The sequence below is a fragment of the Nothobranchius furzeri genome, chromosome 16 (genome assembly GCF_043380555.1).
Source record: "Nothobranchius furzeri strain GRZ-AD chromosome 16, NfurGRZ-RIMD1, whole genome shotgun sequence".
In the NCBI taxonomy this organism is placed as follows: Eukaryota; Metazoa; Chordata; class Actinopteri; order Cyprinodontiformes; family Nothobranchiidae; genus Nothobranchius; species Nothobranchius furzeri.
Window position 1 is genome coordinate 42,226,123 of NC_091756.1, and position 18,531 is coordinate 42,244,653.

General features: G+C 40.2%; 1 protein-coding gene across 1 annotated transcript in view; it reads right to left on the reverse strand.

Annotated features, from left to right (window-relative positions):
- The window catches only part of LOC107387792 (carbohydrate sulfotransferase 15), a 61,857-nt gene that overhangs the window by 17,437 nt on the left and 25,889 nt on the right, over positions 1-18,531 (reverse strand). The window contains exons 2-3 of the mRNA XM_054749258.2: positions 14,092-14,162; positions 495-1,063 (exon numbers count right to left, since the gene is read on the reverse strand). Of these exons, the coding sequence (XP_054605233.1) occupies positions 495-929 (435 nt within the window). The 5' untranslated portion in view covers positions 930-1,063; positions 14,092-14,162. The remainder of the gene's footprint in view (positions 1-494; positions 1,064-14,091; positions 14,163-18,531) is intronic.

An 18,531-nucleotide genomic window follows, 5' to 3' on the forward strand; every position in this document is an offset into this window, starting at 1 on the left:
CAGCATTAGGCAATTAATGAAGAAACCATCCACTAATGCATTATTGATTGTTCTGCAGTCACACTCTTCTTTACAATCATTTCTTCAATAAAAATTAGCTTTCTTGCAAACAGTGTCACCACAATCCAATATAATTAAGACTAACAATTAATTAAATCGGGCTTTGAGGCGAAACTGACAAAGACGAAGCCACAATGGGTTACAAGACTGTTGGAAATTACGGAAAAACAGTCCCTGTGTGTTTATCTGGTTCAACCTGAAGTGTTAATCAGGTTTGTCAGGACATGTTGACCATTTCATGAATTAAATTAGTCTCTGCACCATGGTGGACCTCGTGTATGCAGCAGCTTTTTCATCAAGTCTCTGATAATCATCCCTGATTATCTATTAGGCAAGAAACCTGGATCATCGAAGGACTCACATGTTGATTAAAACAGAGACAGAGTAATTAAAATTTGAGTGTACTAAAGCAGAGATGTTTTGTTTTCACTCACATGTGGATCACTTTGGACCAGAGCTTTCAGAGCTGGAATCTGTCGACTGCTCCGAAACTCCACCTTGGATGTGATGGACTTGACCACCAGTTTGATATGTGCATAGTCCTTCACTGAGGAAAGATTGAAGGCAAAAGGTCCTGGACTGACCAGGCTGCTGAAGTGGTAAGGGGATGGGGTGAGGAGGAGGCCCTTTTTGTCTCCCGTCAGAATATATGATGCCATGATGACGAACATGATAGCCAGGCCAAATAGGAAGCTGTAGAGACGGATCTTACAGGTGGCATTGCTCCAGCGTTTTGGTAGCTCCCGTTTCACCTCCAGAATGGCAAATAGGTTCATGGGTGCACTGTCCACCTGCAGGAGTAATGGCCTCTTGTTGTAGTCATTCACGGTGGATCCTAGAAGGTTGTACTTGTAGTCCATCTGTGTCATAATGTCCACAGGGTCAATTCCCCAGGTGTAATAGCTCAGAAAGAAGTCGTCATGCTGAGATGAAGCAGCGACCAGTAGTATGAGTTTGGATCCATGATGGTTGGTGGAGTAGAGTCCACCTCATCCTCTCACACCTGTAGACGAAAGAAACAATGTGACAGAGGACAAAAGCAGCCATGAACATCGAAACAGAGCAAGTGACTTCAATAAAACTACATTGATGGGACATAAATACATATAATGTCAAAAGAATGTTTCAGCCATTTTGAAGTGTGTTTAATGAGAACGACAGAAGCTTAGCTGTACTTAGACTAGCCATTAGCACATCAGTCCTGAAGGACATAAATGCTATTTCTACAAACTGAGGCTGTACCGACACATGGCACTACTTTAATTACTTCTTATCTAAGTTGTTAACACAACATATCTATTTAAAATCATATGCTTTAGTTGGTTAATTGTGAATCTAACATTTAGTTTGAAAAGTCAAAATTTTTGGAAAAATTCCTGCTTGAATTACATTGATTATTTTAAAAATTAAGAATTTTCGTTGGTGTGGAAAATTACATTTACATAATTTATTAGAGTTAAGTCTTGTTAAATTACCTGTTTCATACAATTTAATGAAAAATACACTGAATCTAACATAAAACATTCCACAAAATAAGGACATTTTAATACAATGTTTATGTTAGCATTAAAGGTGCAGTATGTAAAAATATAGTGATGATTTTACAGCGAGAAAATCCCAAAAGAGCCTAATGTTTCAGTCACTTTGGAAGGAATGTTGTGCTGAAACATGTTTCATATCCAGCTGATGTGAGGATTGTCAGTTTTTCAAGGAGAGATGTAACTACTGTTTACCATCAGTGGGTGTGGGGTTACTGTGTCTCCTGCGAGCTAATGCTGCAGCACTGACATTTGTAATTTGATGACGGCCAGCAAAAAGCTCCACAGGTGTTTAAACTGGTTACAGTAACCAATTTTTACCACAGGATGTTATTTTTACTTCGTTTCTACATAATGCACCTTTAAAATGTTTACATTAATATAAACTGACATATCACAATATTATTTTCCAGAATTAACAAAAGTGTAACAAAATACATTTTTGTTGGTGTGTACAATAAAATGTTAACTTGAAATAGCTTGCTAAATGAACCAGCATATTTTTGCCATGTTGATACTGGTTATTTAGCTACACCTGTTTTTCTTTATTCAGCAAGAAAAAACAAGGACAATCTCTTTATTTTGGATAAAATAAGGCCTCCTAGTTTTAATTAAAACAAACCTGGCTGTAATTTTGAAAAAGAAAACATTTACCAAGAATAACTTTTATAATCCACTTCTTCATTTAGACTTGGTCATAATATTAACAACAACAAATGACCTGGATCTCAGAATCATGTTAACCAAGTTTAGATGAAATAATTGAATCAACTCTTAATGTTTATTCTTTGTTCAAACTGGTTTTGTTTTTATTATGACAATGACCAATCACTTGACACATCTGTACCATCCATCCACCCTGTGCACCAAAGTCACAATTAGGAAGGAGCGTTTACGATGCAGATCTACAAGGCTAATGGAAGACTCTCCTGGGGTGGGACACGAGCATCAGAGATACCCAGGATGACCTGCAGGAGGGGTTAAATGATCAGAAAATGGTTTTCTTCTCTGTGAACTCACATGGAAGAGCAATCACTCAGTGATGAACAGAAGAGTGTCAATGTTTGAAGGATGAAAGGATCGGGGATCTTGACGATAATGCGTCTTCACTAGCAAAACGTTCATTTTATCCTTGAGCCTTTATTTGAGTCTGAATCCAAGCAAGACTGTGTGGATTTGAATGTAATAATGATAAGATCCAACAGAGCTGAGTCTTTTCAAAGGATGAGCAGGATGTTCAAAAGTAGAACTGAAATTTCTCACATCCAGACTCAGAACTGCTCAGGATACAGCTAACGCTGATGTATGAAACACCTACAGCATCATCCTTCTTACATTTATCATAAGACACAGACAGCATGGGAGTGAGTCATTGTGTCTTCCACAGTTGCTGATTTCGCCTGCTAAGCCCCACTACCACCACCCATCGCTCACAACCTTCAGCACATCTGGAGCGCTTGTGGCAGAACGGAATTGGAGACTTCCTGCTCCTCTGCTCGAGCTGTGCCATTTCCCCCCATCTGAGCTGTCAACTTCACCTCACACCAACGGTCCTTCTGGGAAACAGGTGTAACCACGCAAGATCTACTCTGTGAAGACTGACTTTCAGCCCAACAATGTGTTCTCATACCAAATCATCATGCATTGTTGCAGTTGCTTGTCTTTGACGAGCGGGCTGCTGCTGAAGTGCAAGGTTTTCTTGAGAGAAAAGGTATTTGCCCTCGAGTGTTTCAGATCAGCAAGTGCATTTTATTATCATAGATAACACAAGTAAACAGAAAAAAAGCAGCTTTCAAATGAGGATTTCACTGTTAAAGCTTCTTTCCGGAGTATTTCTCTTATCCGATGGCACCATCTAGTGGCTGACAAGCATATCACACTCCTTCCGTTTTTTTAAAGTTGGCGACTTCACGTTTCTGTTCATAAAAGTGCTTCTGTAGCCAACAGAGCTAAAACACGTTGTTTTATGAGTATTATTGTATCAATGACACCTGATGTTAACTTGTGAAAAGCAGACATAGAAATATTTTATCTGTGATGTTTGAATGGAAAATAGTCACTGTGTAAAAGCCTGACCACGCACCAGCCTGTAATGAGTCAAGGAAGATTATGTGTCCATAAAAGCTTTACTTATATGAAGCAAGAAAAGCCCAAAGTGCTCATGAGCTTTTCAAGCTGGAAGTGGAATGAATAATTAATGTTATGGCTTTTAGCCATTCAATGCAATCGATTATTTTTATTACTTAAAAAATTGAGTATGTGTAGCATATTTTAAGTCCATGTCCTTCAAAAAGTCAATAAGACTCTATAAGAGGGGAGAAAAAAGTCAGAAAAAGGGGGGAAAATATGAAAAAGGAGAACATTCAAATAGAGTGAAGAGATGGAGGTGGGATGCAAAGAAGAAAAAAATAGAACAGTGTCATTGATGAGAATGTCATCCTCAAGGGAAGTCACATCTAAATCAATCAGCGTGCTAACTGTAGCGGCGGTCGACTGGCAGGTTGACAGATTTGCTCTATTCATAAAGATAATACTGCTGTCCATCACAGCTGATGAAACAGCTGCACTTGAACAGAAATACGTCCAGAGGGCAAAGGAAACAAAAGGTTGTGACTGTGACCTTTTTCTGCATCGTCCCATCTGTACGAGAGCAGCAATGTGGGTTTGAATGTTCTTACATTAAACAGAGAGGCTTATTTAGCAAGGCTTACTGTTAAAATGCATAAACATGATTGGGTTCGCGTTTTTTTTCTTTACTGCCAAACGGTGGACACTAATGTTTTGGCCCGTGTTTTGTTTGTTTTTCTGCAGCTTAAGCATCGTATCTCATGAATAAAACTCTAAACCAACAATAAATGGATGTACTTCCGATTTACTTTTGAAATAGACCACATTCAAGGTGACACTAAAGCTAATCAACATTAGCCTCAAGTAGCTGTACTAATGTTATTTACAACAAAAATACTGAAACATTTTGTGAAAAACCTTGCAACATTTCTGTATTTTGCATTCCAAGTCTTTACCAAAATAGCAACATGAAATAAGAGTAATGAATCCCGTTTCTATTACTGTTAGCCCAGTAAGCTATCCTAAAGCTATTTATAGACAACAGATTCAAAAATGGCATAATCGGACTTCAAAGATGACACACATTGACCCAGTAAATAAATAAATCACACTTGCAACGATTGTAATTAACTTCAGCTCCACAGACATGAGTAGTGATGGTCTGCCTGCTGCGCTGATGGCTCCCTCCCTGCGTGGAGCAAATGGGATTGGCCAGACTTAATGACTAATCAGAGGGCGACTTCTCCGTGCCGTCTGCTGCCATTTGAAGGCAGAAGAATCAAACCACTCCCGTTTTCTTCTCCATTTAACAATTATTCTTTTGTGTTTGTTGTCAACTCAAAATGTGTGTTCCAGTGCAAATCCTGGATCCATTGTTCTAAACCATGTGCTGCAGCACATCAAGCTTTTTGAAAGGCTTTATTGCAGCTCTTGTCTTGTTGTGAAGATGGAACATGCTTTCCGCCTCACCAGTTGTGTGGAGTTAAACAACTGCAGCATAAGAGAGATCTTGGTTGGAAGGTGTAAAAGTGGCTCTACTGCTTTAATGCACTCCATTGTAAATGTTTTCAGAGTATCAGCACTGCTCCACAAACCTTTAATCATCCATTTCCAAACCGCAGCAGGACGTTATCATTACACCTGGCTGGAGAGGAGGTCTGCGCCGTGGAAATCACGGTCCTGCTGCTTCGATTCTCTACAGAGAAAACTAATTAAACAGGCTGCTGCTGCACCCAGCTGATTTAATGCAGAGTGCCAGCTGTTTCTCCAGCTAAAGAGAACTTTTTGGGTTGATGATATCATGTAAAACTGTCAAATAGTTTTTGTTTTCCCTCACAGACTCAACTCCTGTGGTTATGTTCATCCAAATGTTCACCAGAAGATCTCACGCAAATCACTGACCTGCCTTAAATTTGATGCTTATCCGTTGTTTCCACAACAGCTAAACACATAAGGTCTTTTTGAGGTGGTCTCAGTTCACCATTCGGTGCTGTTGCACGACAGCTTAAATGCCACTTGTGTTCTGAAGCTACACGCAGATTAAAGCCAGAGCGAGAGGCTGGAATGTTGGTGTTTAACACCTAGTGAGCTGCTCAAGCAGGCCTGATATTACTGTGAATAACCGAAGAAATGTTTTGAGACGTCAGAGACAAGTTAATCACTAGATAACACGGGTGTAACCTTTTGTTAAACCAGAGATGGTGATGACTGTGGAGGAGGGGGAGGACAGCGCACAGGGCTGAGAGGAGAAATGAAAGTGTTTGGGATCTTTGCTCAAAGTGCACAGGAATATAAAACAGGAAGGAATAGGAGAGATTTCTGCCCGTGAAGTCCTCGGGGACACCTGTCTTCAAGTACCGTCAACCTTTTCTCATAAGCCAGTTGGAGCTGTCTGCTGTTTTTCCACAAAACAATTTCCCATTTGGGACCAATTATAGGTGCTCCAAAGCAAACAATGAACAACAGAAGACCACGATAATAACTCTCTTCAAGTTGCCTGCAGAGCTAAGCACTTCCTGGTATGTCCACAGAAACTGCAGACTTAAACTTGAAAGCATGTTCAGAATGTGCCCTTGGTGTCTGCACACCTCTGATAAACCATTTACCCATCCTCACTGGACTGCTGTGACCCCTGGGGAAGTGGATGTTGGTTAAGTCAACCAAAAACACAGGAAGTACTTTCAGGGCAGGAATGTGAAAGAACGCGGTCAGAAAGAAGAACAGAGAGGGTGTCATTACTGAGTCAGCTGACAGGGGGGAAAAGGGAACGGTTTTCCACCAGGCTGATCGGGATAATTAAAGTTCAGCATGAGGCCAATCCAAGGAGGGTGTCGCCATGAAACTCAGTGTGACGTGTGACACTGGAGCAACATCACGTTTGGGTGAAGAGGGCAGATAATAAACAACTGCCATTCAAATCTGCAGCTTTAATTATTGTAAAAGCTATTTAGGTTGCCAAGTTAATCCAAAAAGAGCAAAAACCTCAAACATCATGGGATGCCTTCTGAGAAACTCATTATGTTTTCATCTATAGTTAAAGCTGAAGATTTCTGACCTAAAAAGTAAGGATCTGAGAAACTGGTCACTGCTCAAAAAGTTAAGCTAAACCTTTCAAAACAGGTAAAAATCTCCATTTAGAGCCTTTGATGTTTGTCTCTGATTTAATCTCACTTGCATGAGCTTCCTCTTGAGATTTCTACCTGTAAAAGCTTGTTTTCCTACAATAAAAAAACTGATCTCATAATCACAATTAAACAAAAGGGTCGTTTCTATATGAGAGAATGGGACAATTCTGCTACAGACTGACTAAATGTCAATTAAATATTAATTGTTACAGTTCATGATAACTGTAACTGCTGCTGCAGTTTATTTGTCTTTATTTTGTTGCACATTATTGTATATGTTTTAATTGTAATATCCTGTATATTTAGTTTCACGGTTTAAGGAAGGTCTAAGGAAAGGAGGACAGAAGAGGTCCACAATGAAAGGACGTCCAATAAACCCGTAAAAGAAATCACAAGCGTCTGTGTTGCTTGGAGGGAATCACAATAACGATCACAGCAGTGGCACTGAGTGACAGAATGCAGTGTAACACTCGGTTCACACTGAGAGTTTGGCCTGTTGTAGATTAATGGAGATTAAAAACCTTTAATGTGTGGAACACTTGTTCAGTCATTATATTTGCAGTGGTTTCTGGTAGGAATGAATGCCTAACACCGGTAAAGCTTTTCCAGGAACTCGAGGTGAGCCAGATCACAGCCGATCTTCAGACGGCAGGACTTGTTTCCCGATATTTGGACATCTCGCCTCTGATTGGATAACAGCACTATGACTCTACCACTGACTCTGTTTGATCTGCAACGTTGATGTTTTATCTCCACAAATAACACAAGCCTGCTGTGTGGTGGAGTTGCTAATGCTAACAATTAACTTCTACTAGTCAAAACGTTCTCTGCCGTTTCCTGGACGCTAAACTAACAACAGCCTTCCCCGTTGTGAGCCAAGATGGGTGAGTCCATGAATGTTAAGTGACAGTGTAACGTAGATGTCAGGCTTTTGTAATCCTAGAGTTTCATCATCTGTTTTCTATCAGAAGTTAATGCAGGAGATAGGTATAGGGAAAAACCCAGAGTGACTAGTTATAACCAGAAATAAGATTTAAAAAATGTTTTTTTAGTGTTCCGCACTTTTAAGCTTAATTTAGTGGTCTTAGGGATGTAAGAAAATATCCATTCGGCAATATTTCATGATGTTTTTTTCCAGCGACATAATGTCGATATTCAAAAGCTGTGTATCAAAAATAGCAATATTGCAATATATCATGATATTTTTTCCTGTAGTATTATATCGATATTCAAAAGTCGTGTATCAAAAATATCGATATCGCAATATATCGTGATATTTTTTCCTGTAATATTATATCGATATTCAAAAGTCGTGTAAAAAATATTGATATTGCAATATATCGTGATACTATTTCCTGTGGTATTATATCGACATTCAAAAGCCGTGTATCTAATTTTTGGAAGAATTTACATTTGTGTATTTTCTTTTCTTTTGGTGCAATTCAAATGCCGACCACTAGTTCGCAGCAGTGTAAAATGGGTTTTGTTTTCACCACTGAAATGTAAATCCCTCTAACAAGGTTCAGATACTTCATGTTAAACATGTTGAGTATCAGTTTGGACTGTTTCTTGAATTCTCCTATATTAAATTCAGTCGAAAAACATCGTTTAAATTAGCACAAACGGACAAATCGATAGAATGTATCGCAATATATTGTGTTATATTGTATCGTCTCCCCTGTATCATATCTCCATAATTTCACCAATACACATCTCTAGTGGTCATCCAGTGTGATAGTCTCACATCAAAGACAATCCAACACCAACTCAAAGCTGTGTCGGATGTTGTTTTTTTTTTGTAAGAATTGTGCAGCCTGGCTGCAACTGTCAGTTTTACCCAACCAAGAAACCTTCCACTGCTGCATCCATAACCTAACACTCCTCTTTATTTCAGACCAGCAACAAGGATTGGTCCTTACTTTAGCTGGCAATAATTTTGTCGTAGTTTTTTTTACATAATTTTGCTATGGTGAGAAGTTTGGCATGTATTACATCTTACATCATATGACACTGGTCACTGTGAAGATTTACAATATGAAGCTTGTGGTGTGACATGTACCAGCTCTTTACAGCAGCCACAGTCTGCAACATGAGTGGGCCATAAGACAAAACTTTTCTATTTTTATAACACAATCATCACGTAATGACTTGAGTTTAATCTCTCCAGATGAAAAGATGAACAAGCCTGGTCATCATGCACAAGTCTGGGTCATGAGAAAAACATACCTAAATTGATTGTTCAGGCTCAGGTACTTCGATTGAATCAATGTCATGAATCCTTACTTTCAATGTAAATCTAAATCTGAAAAAATAAACAGTCCTGACAATGAAAACAATGCATTTGGTGCAGATCTTTGTCCTGTGGCTAAAACTAACCAGTAAAAGAAATCCTTGTATATGTTTTTCTTCAGTTTCCAAATCAACGATCAAGCAAATGCAAGAAATTATGTAATACATTTGAGAATTACGAGCTTTAAGTATGTAATATTTATTCAGATAAGTGGAATCAATTGGAAAATGCATCGTTGAGTATAAATGAACCACAGCAAGTCACCGAAGCATGAAATTAATGCCTGTGATCGCTCGGGAGAACTGAGCATCTGGAAAAAAGGTCCGCACTGAGCTGCATGTCTACCATGTACTACAGATTCCTGATAAGGGTGAGAAGCTACCCTGTGACCTGTTAAATGTGTGTGTGTGTGTGTGGGGGGGGGGGGGGCACCTCCTTGATCGGGGGAGTATACAGGCCAATTTAATTATGTAAATCAAAGGCCCGTAATGAAAGAAAGAAAGAGAAAATGAGCATTCATCGTGTGCAGAAGACTGAATTCATTGGTCTTACTCGTACCACCCTGGGAGAAGTCATCCATCACCCTCATCCAGATTGCACACGTCACTGAGGGAAAATATCACAAGACAATCTCCAGAAAGTCTAAAAAAGGATTAAAATAACCCCTACCCCTGAGAGACTGGAGGAGCTGCCCCTCAGCTTGAGCAAAAAGCTTCAGGGGTCAAATTATTAGAGTAGGGTGGGGTCTATGGTGGCTCACGCTCTCAGAACTGCTGCTACTCTGGGATCTCGAGACTCAGCCACAGTTCAGCACTTTTCCCATCTTATCTTTTATTCATTGTCTTAATTTCACTGGCAGCGTCCCATGGCCCAAACTCCCCTCAGGTGGATAAGTGCTTATGATAGTGTCATTAAAACGTCCAAAAAAAAAACAATGACTGCCATTTAAATTACTGATTTTAGTAATGGCTTTATCGTGGAAAGTTCAATGCCAAACACTGAGAGCAAAGGGAATAAATTGGATCAAAGAGAAGAGTTTAAGTTTTTATGGCCAATTTTGAGGACAAAAACTCTATTTCATTCAAAAGGTTACATCTATACAGTGGTGGGCAGTCAGGGCCAGCAAAGCCTTCTCTGCTGGCCTAAACATACTCAAAAGCGTAAATGTATTTTTTTTCCTTTGGTAATTATTTTTAAATAAAAAAAATGTTTACTGGTCTATTTTCTTTATATCCTATTATACCCACTTGGCCGCACTGCTTCCAGTGTTAAAATACCAAGGCTGGGTGTTATCCAATCAGATTTAAGCTAGCTTGTGTTTTCAGGCAGATTAAGTCTGCTCTAGGCCTTCAGAATCAATCGAGAAGCCCGCTGTCCGCTGTAAGTGAACAGAGACGATCTAGTTGCGATAGCCAATCAGCTCACGAGTCAGCTTGGCCCGGGCCAGCTAGCTGGCCTCACGCAAAAGTTGACATGAACGCATCCTGTGATTGGATAAGCAGTAGTTAGAACTTTTCTAGCGGCATGAAGCAAAATATCAAAACTAAACACAGAGATTTGTATCTATAGGCAGCTATCGGTGTATTTTTGAACACATGATGGCTGAAAGAGGAGAAGAGACGGACTTGGTTGCAGATTAACTTGCCACACCACTTTCAAGACGGACCTTTCAAGAAAAAATGGATCTTGTGAGAACAGGTCGTCTGACCCCAACGCTAGCTGGCTTGTCCCAGCAGGAGAAAGGATTTGTTCGTCATTTTCAGGCAAGCAACTATGAACGGTACCCACGGCTAACAGCTTCAGAGAACCGCTGCAGGTTATTCTGCTGGGAATGCCTGTTGCTCGCATCAGATGGATTTGGTAGCATTAAAGCGCGTTAAAACGTACGCCAGAAACACGACCGGAAAGACACGTCTTTCAGCCTCCATGTCCGTAGAAAAGGATCCACTCATGGACCTGAAGTGCACAGATAAACTGTACAGAGCCACTGAGGTTTTCCTGAGGAAAGAAAGAAGGATGGATTTTATTTTCTAATGAGCAGGAGAGGAGGAGATCCATGCTGGACATTTATGTTGGTGAGTAGAAACATTTTATTAGTATTTTTTTAATGTTTTGTCATTTTATTTTGTTAATAATCAATAAATGGTAACGAAATAAAATGGCAAAATGAAATTATTCTGTGTTCTGTTTCTATGCAATTTATATTGTGTATAACGTGGTGTGTGCAGCTGCGCCAACATGTTCAATTGTTTCGCGGTACAATTTTCTCCAAAACAAATGAAAATAATGTGTTTGCTTTACTTATTTATTTTATTGTCTCATCTGTCTCTTAAACCCGTCTTTCATTTCTGAGATTTAACGGTGTCCGTGGTCAGCTTCCTACTCTCAACTGGGAATGCGAGTTTGATTTTAAAGACTCTGGAAATTATGTGTCTTGACCAGCCACTGGTGTGTGTGTGTGTGTGTGTGTGTGTGTGTGTGTGTGTGTGTGTGTGTGTGTGTGTGTGTGTGTGTGTGTGTGAGGTTACTCCAGCTGTGATGTCCTATTGATGGTATTTTAAGGTGTATTAAATTAGATTGGACTGAATAGGAAATCACTGAAGGCCCAGGGGTGGAACGCACCGCCCGCCACTGCATCTATAATACTAGATCTATGGAAGGTTTCTTGTGGAAATGACAGCGATTGAAGTTTAAGGTTGTTATCCTTGACGTTTTATGTCCTCTATGTACAAAACTTCAGTCGATTAGCAAACACAATTGGAGAAGTGGGAGAAAATGGGAAAACATAAAGATCTTATTTGCAATAATATTGTTCCGGTGTAGGACTACGTGTGTTATAATTACATTATTTATTTAACATGATGAGCATCGCCGTTAAAAAGATATATTGTCTCATCCCGGTGTGTGAGTAGCATCTGAACCCGGTGGCCCAGCCAGCAGCAAATTTGGTAGGGATCTAGACTAGTTTTATTTTTTTTTTGAATGGCATCCGTCTGCTCTCTAGGTGTGCATTAAGTGTAGGAGTTGGACTTTGAAAGTAATGGTGCATGCAGGGCACGCAGTGATGGATGGGCCCTCCAATGAACTTATGTATTCCTGATGAGCGTAGTGGATCAGTTCTGGATTTATGTGGCTGTGGATGAGCTGCCTCTCTATACGGTGTTGTCTATGAAATTGAGGTCCAAAGCTGTTTCTCATGGTGATTGATGAGCTTCCAGTGATTAAACTACCACACTGACACACATTCATCTGCTTTATTGAGTGAATGACTTGAACCCAAGCTTTTTTTTCTCTTCAATGTTAATGGCTCTTGTAATTAAGAGGAGCCAATTTGCATTCCTAATTTTTCTCAGAAAATAAGTGAATCATCAGTCCCAAATGTTTATTATGAACTTGTTTCTCTGTGTTTTGTAAATTTCTTATCTAATGAAAAAACATGATTACAAGCTGCTTCATGGAAGTGTGAATAGAAAACCAATCATTAAGGAAGTATGGATAGGTTAGTTTGATGCCAGCCAGATGGTATTTGTGATATTTTTATTTTTGACTGATTTTATTGTAATTCAATAATCAGTCCTAACGGATATGTAACATGTTTAACATGAGGTATTGGAACCATAATAGAGGGATTTACATTACAATGGTAGAAACAAAACCCATTGCACACTGCTGCCAACTAGCGGTTGGAATTGTCTGCGGTTTCCATGGTTGCCCCACAGGGGTTTGCCCGCATAGATTTTAACAGGATCTATATGGGTTTTCAGAGGGTTTGACTCTTTTGTGGACAAAACCCTGTGGGGCCACTGTGGAAACTGTGGACAAACCCTTGTGGGACCCATACAGCTTGTCATTATCTATTTCATATAGGGCTTTCTGAGCTACTGCTGCCCCTCATATAACAATTATCTGCCTAAATTGTGTGTTTTCTTCAAACATAGTGTGTATGGGAAATCAACATAGTATTCTGTTGAGAAGTAGTTCCCTGTACAATGAAAGTCTTACTTTGCTCCCCACACCGCATGCTAGAAAACTAAATCAGCTAGTTTTGTGAAACATTTTAGTATTACTCATTTTGATAAATAACACCCAACATAAGACATATTATTTATTTAACCTCAGGCTCATAGTTTTTGGTCTCTGCCAAATTTTCTCCAAAATAATGTTAGAGCATAAACGTTTAGTTTGCATCATGTTTGTGTTTCCAGAGAAGGTGATTGGGCACTTTTTACAATTATGTCAATTATACTTTTATACTAAATAAAAGAAAAATGGGAGAAAATGATGAGAAGTTGTGAATACATGCTAGGAAGCATCCATGACACATTGGTTAGCTTCGTTTTGTTGGAATCAGTAGTATAGAAAATTACTATTATTGGTTGCTTTATTGGTCCAGTATCTGTCTCTCAAATGTCACTTTAATGGGCTCCAGCACAAATCTTGAGGGGCCTAAACCATGTACGGTTCTCCAATTACTCGAGAACTTTCCTCCATTAAACAACCACCAAGACCCGGTGCAGTTTGGCTGCATTGTGCCTTGTTATGATTTTTGCACAGACAATAAAAAGCCACATAGAATATTTATAATAGAATAATTGCACCCAACAGACTCGTCACTGACCAGTTCAATCCATGCTTACTTCCTTTCTGGTAAATCCAGCTGAGCATGTAGTGGAAATGCAAACAGCAGCAGCCCTCAGGCTGATTCAAGAGGTGGCATCTTAACATGCACTTTGTACCTGGCTAAGGTCAAAGGTCAACACTGAGTGCTGTTCACCAGGAAGCTTTAAAAAGTACAGCTGCACCTCCAACATTGTTGACATTTTTAGGTCAAGAGGAGTGTGTACAGATGCGTATGTTTTGTCGCTGCTACTATCATTCTGTGGGATAATCCCTGGCACGTTAATTTGAAACTGGAGTTTCATATCTGTACAGGCAGCTGCTACCAATATGGCACAGCAGAGAAATCGTCACGCCTTGCAAGATGGATGTGCTGTTGTCGAACATTTCTCACCCTGCTCTCATTTATCAGGATGCGCATAAGCAGGTGGAATTCTTCTTCCTTTTTGTGCTGTAATCCAGTTCCTGGAGAGAGCGGAGGAGTAAGATTCATTATTCTGATTTAACTGAAACTTAAATTACACTGTAAGTAATCCGCCAGCTAGATGTGGAACATTTTGGCATTTTTGAAAATTAAAACAGCCTGGAATAATCCCTCCAAATTCTAAGGAGACACCTTACTTTCTCACCTATAATTTAAAGAATTAACATCCCTGCCTGTCTGTCAGCCTGTCAGCATAGGGAATTTATCGAAGCCTTCATTATTTTTGGAGTTGTGTATAATGTAGCACAGAAGATAAAGCACAAGTTGAAAATCTGCAGGCCAAGTTAATATTATGGATCCATTGGGATGCCCTTGCCCAACCTCCCTAAAACTGTTTGCATCAATTTGTTCCTGAGTGAGTCAGCAGTAAAATATCCGAGTCAGTAATAGCCTGTATTCTCCCAATTCACACATTTTCCTGGCAGTCCTGGGCTATCACTCAATCCATGCACACCTCCCTATCTGGCAGGAAGCTCAGCACAGTTAGACATGACTGTTGACTAGGTGTGAAAGTCTACTGTGCAGGATTATCACTCGCCACCTGGCGAGCCCTGAGAAATCAGGGAATTGGAGCTGAAACGGTAAGCGGTTCTGAAAACATCACAGCCTGCGGTTCTTCTGCTGATCAGCGCACAGCCACAGATGGAAAAGTATAGTTTTTAATAACATCATAAATTTGATGAGTTGCTGAGTTTTATTGGCATTAAGAGAATCCAAGTTGTGAATACAAAGAAAAGCTCAACGCCTGAGCCAGATTACTGTATAAATCCTCAAAATGCTTAAATTGGCAAAGAAAATAGATTTTCTTTTTGGAAGCAACTTAAGTTTTTAAGCCAGTTTCTCTGAGCTGAGGCTGTTGGCACCAAATAGCAAACAGCATTTGCGACGGAGTTTCCAAAATGTTTGGAAATATTCTCAAAGGTTCCCTTGCATGCATTGCATTTCTCTGGAATTTTGAACGTGTTAAAAAAATTTGCTGAACACATTTCTTTTTGAAAGAGTCAGAATTTTTGCAGATATCTAGAATAGCTTTTGAATCCCTCTAGATGTTTGCTTGTGTCATAATGTGATCGTGAGAGGACTTTGGTAGAGGGTTGGCGACCAAAATTTGGATAAAAGATAGCAAATAAAGACGCAGTTAAGAGACTTTGTTAGTAAAATGAAACATTTACGCAGCTGTCTCTATTTGTCATTTACTAAACAGTGCGATTCCAACAAGACACCAACAGCTGCAGCCCGGTGAGATACTAGTTTTAGTTTGTAGCTCTGCCACATACATTTACTGGTCGGGCCTAAAAATTTGTACCATGACTGTTTTGATTTTTTAGGCCCGAACAGCGAAAGCACTGCGAAGGCCTATTGTATCTGCTCTGTTTATTTTTCTTCCGCCAAGTAAATAGGCTTTTTGGAGGTCTTAACATACCCAAAAACTCAGGAATTTTTGCACATATGTCAGGCGTGGTGTAAAATTTTGTATTTTAAAGGTCCCAAAAAATCGCTATCAAACTAGCTCCACAGCGCCCCCTAGAATGTGAAAAATACCCCCCTCCTCAAACCTTAGTTTGTGGTACAGTTATGAAATTTTGTACACTTGTAGTACTCAACAGTCCACACAGAAAAGCCTCTTGCAACCATGGTCAACATCAAACAAGAAGTCGGCCATTTTGGTTTGAAGTGGTGATTTTGACCCCGTTTTGGCCGTTTCTAGGGTCCGCTTCTGATTGATTTACTCGATCATTTTTCGCACAATCGCCTCGAAAGTTGTGAGAAATTGCTCAGAAGAGATGGGCGATAAAATAGAAAAAATAAAAGTGACATTTGTATATGCTGAGGGGGCGTGGCCAGGCCTCGAAGTTCAACTACTCGCCAAAAAAATATAAATGGCTATAACTTCATACTCGAATAGAGTAGAGTTACAAAATGTCTGTGTTCATTCGACATCTCGCCACAAACTAAACTGAATGGTCGGATGATGACATCACACAAGCCCCGCCCCCTCAGGACCAAAATGGTCAAGTTTTACTGTGATAGGTCCCAAATCACCCCATTTCACTTAATCACCACAAATTTGTAGCTGGTAACTCAAGACAAGTGGGGGTTGCTTGGCATCACTTTATGGGAGTTTTCAAAAGAGGGTGGGGCTGTGGCGGCATGGCGAAGTCAGGCATACCGCCGTGGCCATACGTTTGCCTCCAATTTTGTCATTTCTAAAGATATCGCCATGAAACTTCTGGTGAGTGATCCTAGTCCGGCCCCCCAAAAAATCTGATGTGAAAATCCAGTGGACGTGGCCTATTTTCTGAAATAGCGCCCCCTAGGACCATTAAAATTGTCCGCCCCAAGCCATGCTTTGACTGAGGATTACGAAATTTGGTACACTATTGTAGTGTCTCAGGACCTACAAAAAAATCTCTTGGAGCCAAGCGCAATGTCGTACAGGAGGTTGGCCATTTTGGTCCAAGTACTCGAATTAGTGGTTTTCGCACGCGTTGTTTGGAGAATTATGCCCCGTTGCCCTTTTCACCAATCACCTTCAAACTTCTGCTATATACTCTTGATAGGTAGATAAATACAGTATCATATTTGGTATTGGCACCCTTGGTTGTTTTACACTAGGGAGCACTTACTACACTTTTTATGGTAATATTTCTCCAGCATCTTCAGCATCTCACGGTCAGCAGATGAGGCGAAACAGTCAATGCACACACACACACACACACGACTTCTGGGTCACTTCTGTTTACTGGCTTCAGTTCTTTAGACAACACTGGCGCTTTTTGCCTGCTGGTGTTGAATTAGAAAAGTTGCGTTAGCTCAGTGCAGATTCAAAAACATCATGGGCTCACTGAATGTAAACAAAAACCTTTTCCCTCTTTAGTTTTCATAAAAGGAGAATCACTGACAATCCCCCAGCCGGCTGAGAATTACATCTGTTTCAGTATAATCGTCCTTCCAACGTGATTGAGACATCCGACTGTTTTGTGATTATTTTACTGTAGAATTGTTACATTTTGCTCCTTTATGCGTATCATGGATTTTATTGTGAAAGTGTTTTATAATAATAATAATAATAATAATAATAATAATAATACATTTTATTTCAAAGCGCCTTTCAGGACACCCAAGGTCACTTTACACAAAACACGTAATAAAATACAATAAAACAATAATAAAACCCAAAGAAGAAAAAACAGAAACATTTCAATAAAATCAGAGGTTGTAGGCAGATTTAAACATGTGTGTTTTGAGTTTTGTTTTGAAAAGGGTAAAACTGTCGACGTTCCTGATGTCTGGGGGAAGTGAGTTCCAGAGTCGAGGAGCAGAGCGGCTGAAAGCTCTGCTCCCCATGGTAGCGAGACGGGCAGAAGGAACCGCAAGATGGATGGAAGAAGAAGATCTGAGTGAACGGGACGGGGTGTGAATACTTATAAGGTCTGAGATATATGGAGGAGAGAGGTTGTGGATTGCTTTGAAGGTATGGAGGAGAATTTTGAAGATGGACCTGAATTTAACTGGGAGCCAGTGAAGCTGCTGGAGAACCGGCGTGATGTGGTGAAAGGAAGGGGTTCTGGTGATAATACGGGCTGCTGAATTCTGGACCAGTTGCAGTTTATGAAGGAGTTTGTCGGGAAGACCATAAAGAAGTGAATTGCAATAGTCGATACGGGAGGTGACGAGGCTGTGGACGAGAATGGCGGAAGTGTGAGGGGTCAGTGAGGGACGAAGACGGTTTATGGAACGTAGATGGAAGTATGCTGACCGAATTAAGTTATTAATGTGAGCCTGAAAAGGAAGTGAGCTGTCGAGAATGACACCCAGACTCTTGACATGAGGTGAGGGGGAGACTGTGGCGCTGTCAATAGTTAAAGAAAAGCTGTCAGATGTTGAGAGGGTTGAGTTAGTGCCAACAAGAAGAAGTTCAGTTTTATTGCCGTTGAGTTTGAGGAAATTAGAGGTGAACCATGATTTGATTTCAGAGAGGCAGAGTGTAAGGGAGGATGGTGGGAGAGTTGAGTTGGGCTTACTGGAAATGTAGAGCTGGGTGTCATCTGCAAAGCAGTGAAACTGGATATTGAATTTGCGGAAGATTTTGCCGATAGGGAGGAGATATACTATGAAGAGGAGGGGCCCCAGGACAGAGCCCTGGGGCACACCTGACTTGACTGGGGAGGGTTCTGAGGTAAAGGATTTTAACTGGATGAACTGAGTGCGGCCAGTAAGGTAAGATTGAAACCAGCTGAGGGGGGTGTGATTGATGCCTAAGGCAGAGAGTCTATTGAGGAGGATGGGATGAGAAATGGTGTCAAAGGCCGCACTCAGATCGAGGAGAATAAGAATAGAGATTAAACC